The 9916-nt window shown below is 47.5% G+C and overlaps 1 protein-coding gene across 1 annotated transcript; it reads left to right on the plus strand.

The window, feature by feature from the left end:
- Nucleotides 1-378: 378 nt before the first annotated feature.
- LOC102944112 (olfactory receptor 52M1) lies at nucleotides 379-1341 on the plus strand. Its single transcript, XM_007069921.3, has one exon. The coding sequence runs from the start codon at nucleotides 394-396 to the stop codon at nucleotides 1339-1341; it is 948 nt and encodes a 315-aa protein (XP_007069983.2). The 5' UTR covers nucleotides 379-393.
- The last annotated feature ends 8575 nt before the right edge of the window (nucleotides 1342-9916 follow it).

The raw sequence follows: 9916 nt of genomic DNA on the forward strand, positions 1-9916 counted from the left end.
CCTAAGGAACACTGATGGATAACCAGTATCCACACTTGTATTTCCTTCTGGTGCTTAGTAAGATTTCCCACACCATGGAGTGTAGGAATTATTGAGCAGGGAGCACCATAAAATATGGAATTGGCATTAGTAGGGTAAGTTCTTCATAATTCATTTCTCTGAATAATGAAAATGTCATTTTTCAGTGCACAAAGAGCGAACAATTTGCATCCCCTATGAGAACAGCCTCCAGCAGTGCATGTAGTGTCTCATATTCACATTGTCTCTTCATCCAGGTATATGTACTGCGACCATCACCCTAGACCCTGGGCACATACAGGAACTCAGGGGAACATATGCTACATGCAAGAGACACCGTTCTGCCTCAGAGTTGGACACCTTCTCCCCTACTCCATGTCAGATTACAACACAACCCACTTCACCAATCCCTCCACCTTCATCCTTCTGGGCATTCCTGGCCTGGAGGCGGCCCATGTCTGGATCTCCATCCCCTTCTGCACCATGTACGTCATAGCTGTCTTGGGGAACTTCACCATCCTGTTCATTGTGAAGGTGGAACCAAGCCTCCATGGGCCCATGTACTATTTCCTCTGCATACTGGCTGTCACCGACCTGGTCCTGTCCACATCCACCCTGCCTAAAATGCTGAGCATCTTCTGGTTCAATTCCAGGGAGATCGATTTCAGTGCCTGCCTCACCCAGATGTATTTCATTCTCATCTCATCTGTGTTGGAGTCTGGGATTCTCGTAGCCATGGCTCTGGATCGCTACGTGGCCATCTGCCATCCCCTGAGACATTCCACCACCCTGACAAACACCCTGGTGGCCAAAATTGGCCTGGCCGTGCTGCTCCGTGGCATCATAGTCATACTGCCCTTTCCCATCCTAGCGAGGCTGTGGCCATATTGCAGAACCAACATCATCCCCCAGCCGTACTGCGCACACATAGCTGTGGTGAGCCTGGCCTGTGCCGACACCCGTGTTAGTAGTTACTACGGCCTCTCTGTGTTATTGTTTGTGATGGGTCTGGATGGGATTTTTATTGCCGTGTCTTACACCCAGATCCTCAGGGTCATCTTCAGCCTCCCCACAAAAGATACGCGGGTCAAGACTTTGGGGACCTGCGGCTCCCACCTTTTTGTCATTTTAGCCTTTTACATCCCAAGTCTCATCATGTCCCTCATGCACAGATTTGCCCAAAATGTGCCCCTGCATTTCCACGTTCTCATTGCCAATGTGTACCTCTTGAGCCCCCCCATGTTAAACCCCATCATCTATGGGGTGAGGACGAAACAGATCCGGGACAGGCTGCTCCGGCTCTTTACTCATAAAGGGACCTAAAGTTTTCTCCTGGTGCTCTGGCTCTGAGACTGAGATCTGGACAGACCTGGCTGTTGAAATGGTGCTAGGACCCCTTCCCTGATCACTGACTGGACAGTCAAAGTGACATTAAACCCTTTCCTGGCCTTTCCGTGCTGTGTCAGCGTGACAAACTGAGTAATCTTTTTTGTGTACAATTCATTCTCCCGTAGGATCACCACCTTTCTAATTGCTTTTAACTGGACCTCTGAGGCCCCACACCCAGACCTGCCTATTCCCCAAGGCCCTGTCCCCTGCCTCACCTCTTTCCACAAGGCCCTTTCCCTCTCCCACCTATTCCCCAAGGCCCCACTCCATTCTCAACATCTTCCCCCAAAGCCCCACCCCTGTTACTCGCTCCCCTCCTCTCCAACCCCATCTACTTGCTGGTTCATCTCCACCTTCCTCCTCCCCAGCCTGGGCTCCTTCTTCCCCGGGGCTGGGACGGGACCTGCTTCAGCCTGGCAAGGACCCTGCAGGGACGATGCAGCAGGCCGGCCAGGCCGGAGCAGAGAGGGAAGCAAGGAAACCGTATAAAATCATCTGTGGGTTTGGAGCAGGGCTGAGAGGCAGGCAGCCGAGATTGTGCATCATTCAGCGTGTGGGCCCGAAAGCTCAGCTGCAAAGTCCTGAGGACAGAGACCATCGTGTGGCTCATTTCCTCAGCTTTCAGCGAAAGTCTCAAGTTGCAGTGGGGGAGGTCTAAGTTGGATATTAGGAAACACTATTTCACTGGGAGGGTGGTGAAGCACTGGAATGGGTTCCCTAGGGAGGTGGTTAAATCTCCTTCCTTAGAAGTATTTAAGGCCTGGCTTGATAACGCCCTGGCTGGGATGATTTAGTTGGGGATTGGTCCTGTTTTGAGCAGGGGGTTGGACTAGATAACCTCCTGAGGTCCCTTCCAACCCTGATATTCTATGATTCTATGGTTTGTTCCTTCTGGCGGGGGGCCTGTAGCTGGCAGAGTCCCAACAGTAGGCATGGCTGGGAGCCCTTTGCCCTGAGCCAGGCCTCGGGGTCAGGGCAAGGGATCAGCTTTGAAGCTAGGAGGACAACAGCTGAGAGAGGTGGAGGGATCAGCCCCTGAGTTAGCTGGGAAAGCGGGATGCTGGGCAGAGGCCGGGGTGGCCGCGGTAGCTCACACAGAGGGAGATGAATGGCACAGTTACCACTATCTGTCCTTTTCCACGGCACCTTATCTGGAACGACGGTGCACCCACTGAAGCAGAACGGTGAAGCTGAGTCTAACATATGCTCTGCATGATGCTTTTGATCACTGCATCTGGAAGTTCTTTCATTAGGCTCCTCGGCAGCATTATCCCCATGGATAAGTCGGTGGCAGAGCTGGGAATAGAAACCAGGAGTGCTGACTGCCCCCACCACCCAGCACCACTGCTCTGGCCATGAACTGGCATTGCTCCTACGTGTTCTGTTAGACACAGTGAGGCTATTTGTGTGTTGTGATCAGTGGAGTTTTCATCCTTCTTAAAGAGGATAATTTATTAAAGGAAGAGCTTAAAAACCTCAGACACAAAACCAGGTTTCTCCACATTTCAGGGTTCTCCCTTGTCTTGCTCATTTACCAGGGACCACACGCTGCTGGAACTCTACAGAGCGCATACAGGCCAACGACGTGCTGAAAGGAGCCACATCAGGGCAGTGTGTGACTCTGCAGCCCTGAGTAGGGCCTTTCGTTAGCAGCACACTAGACATAACAAATTATCATCTCCATTCAATGCAGAGAGAATGTGCCCAAGTCACCAGCGCATCTGGGGAAGAGTTGGGATGCTTCACTCCCAGCTCCCTGGCCTCTGCAGATGCTTCATCTCTAGTTAAACGTCTTGGGCCAAATCCTCAGCTGGTGTCAGTGGGAGCAGCCCCACTGAAATCAGGGGAGGTCCCCGCACTAGAGAACCCAACGGAGAGACAGCACCATGAATCTGTGCTGCTGCATGGACCACACAAGCCAGGTCTGAGATGCTAACAAAGGATTGGCAGCTGGGGACTCTGGGCTCGTTTCCTGGCTCCAGACATTTTCCTTCCTGCTGCCTCAGTTTCCCCATCTGTAAAAGGGGGATACCTCTGGGAGTAGTGAGCAACACTGTGTGTAGAACCCATCAGCAGTAAATTCTGTCCATGTGTGACCGTGCTTCAGAGGGACATGGCTGAGGATGCCAAACTGAGGAAAACTGCTGAGAAAGAGGTTGGTGGTTATTCTATGATTACATTAAACCACGACAGTAACAAACATAAACTTCTGTCTCACCGCACTGGTTAACTAGACACATCCCAGCCCTTGGCTCACCACCCGGACACTGGACTCCATGAGGAGCAGACAGTGAAAACCAATTTCCACCACATAGCGAGTCCTTCTCATCCAAAGAGACCAGCCACTTTTGCAGGTCAATCTATAACTCAGATCTTACCCAATAAGATCACTTCTGCCATCCCTGTAGCAATTGAAAACTAAAGGTTTGATAATAAAAGAAAACAAGAAGAGTTATAAATGGTTAGTAGATCAGATCCATCCCAGGCGTTTTTCAGGGTTCAGAGATCAGCATCACAGCAGTGATGGAATAAACTGCTAGCTTGCAAAAGTCTCTCTAGAAATAACCAAAGCAGACTGGGGGTTATTAGTCCTTGTTCAGAGCTTCCTTGTTAGAAATCCAGTGCAGAGAAATGAAGACAATACAGAGATGTTTCAGGAGTCCTTTTATATTCTCTGCCCTGTGCTTGGAATATTACTGTCCCAAACAAAGCCCATTCCCGTACATCGCTAATATGAACAGCATCGGACACAAGGATGATACATGCAGATATACAGGAGAATCGTATTTAGCAAATCATAACTTTCCCATGGACACCTGAAAGGACATAATTTGTACAACCTTTGTTGCAATTATATAACCATGGTAGCAACAGTGATAAAAATGGTCATATTCAATCATACAGCATGACACCATGTTCTTGCCCCCTGACGGTGCAACAGCTGCTAGCCACCTAAGCAAGGCGCATTGCCTGGGTTCGAGCAGGGCAAGCAGCTTGAACACTAGAGCCACTTGAGAATGGGAAGAGCAGATAAAAATCTGTTTTGCCACAGGGAGTCTGCTCCCTGTATAAAGAAAGGAGGAAAGAGTTCTTTAAAAGTGAGATGTGGACGTTCGAGAATTTGGTTGTTTCCTCCAAGCATCACCAGCCAGTCCACTTGGCTTTGAACAACCTGCCCATACAGAGGTTCTTTTGAATGTCCCTGTGTTTTCTGGGACTAGCCCAAGGACAGAACTCCTGGGATGGGATCCCCGGGGTGCAAGCAGGACTGTGGGACAGCTGAGCCCTCTGTCCCAGCAACCTGGCGTATCACTCTCTCACTGGGAGGGAATGGGCAAGGATGTTTCTCCCTATGTCTGTTCTTGTGAGGTTGCCAAAGAGTAGGAAAATCCTCAAGACCAGGTCAAAGCCCCTCTCCAGCCACTCCCCATCATTGAGGTTCCATTTCAGCGAGTAGCTCTAAGCAACACCAGGGATAAAAGTGTGTGCCAGGCATTAACATTTTGGCCAGGGTAGGTTGGCCCTCTGACATCCTAACAGATGCAGGAACTAATTTCATGGCAGGAACTATGGAAAGCCTTTGGGAAGTTCATGGGGTAAATCACTTGGTTGCCACCCCTTCCACCATCAAACAAATGGCCTGGTGGAGAAGTTTAATGGAACTTTGGGGGCCATGATACGTAAATTCATAAACGAGCACTCCAATGATTGGGACCTATTATTGCAGGAGTTGCACTTTGCCTACAGAGCTGTACCACATCCCAGTTTAGGGTTTTCACCATTTGAACTTGTGTATGGGTGCAAGGTTAAGGGGCCATTACAGATGGTGAAGCAGCAATGGCAGGGGTTTACGCCTTCTCCAGGAACTAACATTCTGGAGTTTGTAACCAACCTTCAAAACACCCTCCAAACCTCTTTAGCCCTTGCTAAAGACAACCTAAAAGAGGCTCAGGAAGAGCAAAAAGCCTTGTATGATAAACATGCCAGAGAGCGTTCGTTCAAGGTAGCGGACCAGGTCATGGTCTTAAAAGCGCTCCAGGCCCATAAAATGGACGCGCCGTGGAAAGGGCCATTCACTGTCCAAAAGCGCCTGGGAGCTGTTAATTATCTCCTAGCATCCCCCACCTCAAACCGAAAGCCTAAGGTGTACCATATTAATTCTCTAAAGCCCTTTTATTCCAGAGAATTAAAGGTTTGTCAGTTTACAGCCCAGAGAAGAGATGACACTGAGTGGCCTGAAGGTGTCTACTACGAAGGGAAAAGTGGTGGTGGCTTGGAAGAGGTGAACCTCTCCATGACCCTTGGGCGTATGCAGCGACAGCAGATCAAGGAGCTGTGCGCTAGCTACGCTCCGACATTCTCAGCCACCCCAGGACTGACTGAACGGGCATACCACTCCATTGACACAGGTAATGCTCAACCAATTAGAGTCCAACCTTACCGGGTGTCTCCTCAAGCTAAAACTGCTATAGTCCGGGAGATCCAGGATATGTTACAGATGGGGGTAATTCTCCCCTCCGGCAGTGCATGGGCATCTCCAGTGGTTCTAATTCCCAAACCAGATGGGGAGATATGTTTTTGCGTGGACTACCATAAGCTATATGCTGTAACTCGCCCAGACAATGTCATGCACAGACGAGGTATTGGAGAAACTGGGACGGGCCCAGTTCATCTCTACCTTAGAGTTAACCAAGGGGTACTGGAAAGTACAGCTAGATGAATCTGCCAAGGAAAGGTCAGCCTTCATCAGACATGTCAGGAAGTATGAATTTAATGTGTTCCCTTTCGGGCTGCGGAATACACCCGCCACCTTCCAAAAACTTGTATGTGGTCTCCTAGCAGGATTGGGAGACTATGCAGTTGCCTACCTTGACGATGTGGCCATCTTTTTGGATTCCTGGGCAGAACACCTGGAGCATTTACAAAAATCTTTGAGTGCAGAAGGGAGGCAGGACTAACTGTTAAGGCTAAGAAGTACCAAATAGGCCTAAACAGAGTGACTTACCTTGGACACCAGATGGGTCAAGGAACTATCAACCCCCTACAGGCCAAGGTGGATGCTATCCAAAAGTGGCCTGTCCCAAAGTCAAAGAAACAGGTCCTCTCCTTCTTAGGCTTGGCCGGATATTATCGGCGATTTGTACCGCACTACAGCCAAATCGCCGCCCCACCGCCCCTAACCAAAAAGAAACAGCCAAATGACAGGTTTCAGGGTAACAGCCATGTTAGTCTGTATTCGCAAAAAGAAAAGGAGTACTTGTGGCACCTTAGAGACTAACCAATTTATTTGAGCATAAGCTTTCGTGAGCTACAGCTCACTTCATCGGATGCATACTATCAAATGCATACAGCCAAATGCCGTTCTGTGGAACGAAGAGTGTCAGAAGGCTTTTAACCAGCTTAAAGCTATACTCATGTCTGAGCTAAGCTAAGGGCCCCAGACTTTGACAAACCATTCCTAGTAACCACTGATGCGTCCGAGCTTGCTGTGGGAGCAGTCTTAATGCAGGAAGGACTGAATCAAGAGTTCCATCCTGTCTTGTTTCTTAGCAAGAAGCTGTCTGAGAGGGAAAGCCACTGGTCAATCAGTGAAAAGAAATGTTATGCCTTTCTCTACATTCTTGAAAAGTTACGCCCATACGTTTGGGTACGGCATTTCCACCTGCAAACCGACCATGCCGTGCTACAGTGGCTTCATACCTCCAAAGGAAATAACAAAAAAGAAATCTTTGGTGGAGTTTAGCTCTCCAAGATTTTGATTTTGACATGCAACACATCTCAGGAGCTTCTAACAAAGTGGCTGATGCACTCTCCTGTGAAAGTTTCCTAGAATCAACTGGTTAAAATCGTCCTTGAGATGTGGAAATAGTGTTAGTCTTTATACAGTTAGTAGTATATCTAGAGATGCATGTGTCTTATTCATTTTGTTTTCTCTCAGAGCTCCAGGAAGAAATCACAGCCAGTGTTTCACACTATCTGTGATCTGGGGGGCGTATCATAAATATAAAGGGAAGGCGTTCAGAAGCTCTGATACACTACTATAAAATCCTCTTATCTGTAAAGGGTTAAGTAGTTTAAGTAATCTGGCTCGCACCTGACCCAAATGACCAATCAGGGGAAAAGATACTTGCGAATCTGGGTTGGAGGGTGGAGGGCTTTGTCTGTCTGTGTGGTGCTTCTGCCAGGAACAGATCAAGAAAGTAAGCCATCCAACTTCTGCAGGGTTAGTAAGTAACCTAGCTAGAAAATGCGTTCAATTTTCTTTTGTTTTGGCTTGTGAAATTCACTGTGCTGGAAGGAATGTGTATTCCTGTTTTTGTGTCTTTTTGTTACTTAAGGTTTTGCCGAGAGGGATTTTCTATGTTTTGAATCTGACTGCCTGTGAGATTATCTTCCATTCTGATCTTACAGAGTTGTTCTTTTATCTTTTCTTTGTGTTTCTAATAAAGTTCTGTTTTTGAAGAATCTGACTGGGGTTTTTAGTGTCCCTAAAAACCTAAGCTTGGTCTATGCTCATCCTGTTTATTCTCAAGCCACCCCAGGAAAGGAGGTGTAGGGCTTGGGGGGATATTAGCGGGGAGATAGGGTTCCAAGTGGCCCTCCTAAAATGTTTGTTTGAATCACTTGGTGGTGGCAGTGTTTACCTAATCCAAAGTACAAGGGGGAATTTGTGCCTTGGGGAGTTTTTAACTTAAGCTGGTAAAAATAAGTTTTCATTCGGGTCCCCACATCTGTACCCTATAGCTCAGAGTGGGGAGTAAACCCTGATATGTGCTGACATAGCACTGGGGAGATAAGGCAGAAGCAGGAAGTATTTCTTTGTTTGATAGATAAGTTGCCATATTTTCCCCTCCCTGTTGCTTGTAAGAATTGATAAGCACTGCAGCTGCATGAGAAACGTAGTTGTCTAATGAATACCCTTTGTGTAAAAGAAGTCTTCTCTCCCCGTCCCTTCCTTTCCCAGCTCCACAAGCGAGCCCTGGATTATGGCCCCTTCCTCCCTCCCCTGACAACCACCGAGTAGGGAAATTTGGAGCAACAGATTGTTGCAAAGAAATGCATTTTCAAGGTAAAAATGCCTGCGTAACATACATGCATGGGCATGTGACCAGCTCATGTGACACTGGACTCCATCTTGTGCCTGGACTTTCCCACTATCTATGCTGGTACCTCTGTTTCCCTCCACATGGAAGAAGCTATTGTACATTTATTGTACCAATCTACTAATCCTAAGAGGGGTGCTGGTATGAGTATTGTGGAATATGTAAATAAAATGAAGGATTTGATGGGGAAGTGGGCAAGGGGTAAAGGTATTACAAGATTTGAAGGAATGGTTGATGTTTCTGCTCAGAAACATTTCTTAAGTGAATGTTAAGATGATGTAAAACAGTGTCTGTGGGACAAAAGGGTGAAAACTGTGGATGTGATGGCTGTTAGGGGGCTTATTCTTTCACCCACTTACTTCCCTGTTCCTTCTCGCATGAACAGAGAGCAACAATACCCGCAGTCCAAAAGTGCAAACAATTTGATGTTTATTGGGGTGAACTTCCAGCAAGCATGATTCCAGTTTTCTTCCTTAGTGTCCCCCTTCCCAGTTCTGACACCACAGAGCCTTACACCTGTGTCCCTGTTTCCATTCCTGCCCTTAGCCAAACATGATTCCAATCTCCCCACCCCCATTCCCTGTTCCCATTTCCCCCCGACACCCACTCACACTTCTTGATTGACTGCAGACAATATAATAAAACTTGAGTTCTGCTTAGCTATACCTTAGGCCATCGTTTTACTGAAATTTAACTAACCAATCCTAACATATTGTAACATGATTATGTAACCAGTTATATTCCACCACCTTAATTACAAAAAGAAAAGGAGTACTTGTGGCACCTTAGAGACTAACCAATTTATAGTATACACCCAGCAAAATTAATTATACAGCAGCCAGAAACAATCACAGAACCAGACAGAGATTATAAAGACAAACAATAGGGAAATGAATTTATTTGAGCATAAGCTTTCGTGAGCTACAGCTCACTTCATCGGATGCATCTGATGAAGTGAGCTGTAGCTCACAAAAGCTTCTGCTCAAATAAATTTGTTAGGCTCTAAGGTGGCACAAGTCCTCCTTTTCTTTTTGCGGATACAGACTTACACGCCTGCTACTCTGAAATAGGGAATTGGGGACTACAGTGATAGAACAACACAGAAATGAGGATTTCACATCCCAGCTATTGATAAGTGAGTTCTTACCAGGCAGGATGCTATCAAACTAAGTTTCCTTTTACATCTTCTAGGCACTTCCCTTTCTCTGGAGGCGATAGGCGTTATCAGGACAGGATTGTATCCTAACAGCCCAATAGCACCTTCTTTCAATGTGACTAGTTTGCAATGTGAGGATGTGACCGGTCGCTTCCCAGCTTATGGCTGCCTCTGCTGCTTAGCCAGAGGCCTTAGCCTAAGAACAGGGCCTCAGACGGTCACAGTGAGAGAAGGCCCTTACACCGGCAGA

The sequence above is a fragment of the Chelonia mydas genome, chromosome 1, assembly GCF_015237465.2.
Source record: "Chelonia mydas isolate rCheMyd1 chromosome 1, rCheMyd1.pri.v2, whole genome shotgun sequence".
Classification (NCBI taxonomy): Eukaryota; Metazoa; Chordata; order Testudines; family Cheloniidae; genus Chelonia; species Chelonia mydas.

Coding starts and splice junctions, on each gene's coding strand:
- LOC102944112 (XM_007069921.3), top strand. CDS start 394: ATGTCAGATTACAACACAACCCACTTCACCAATCCCTCCACCTTCATC.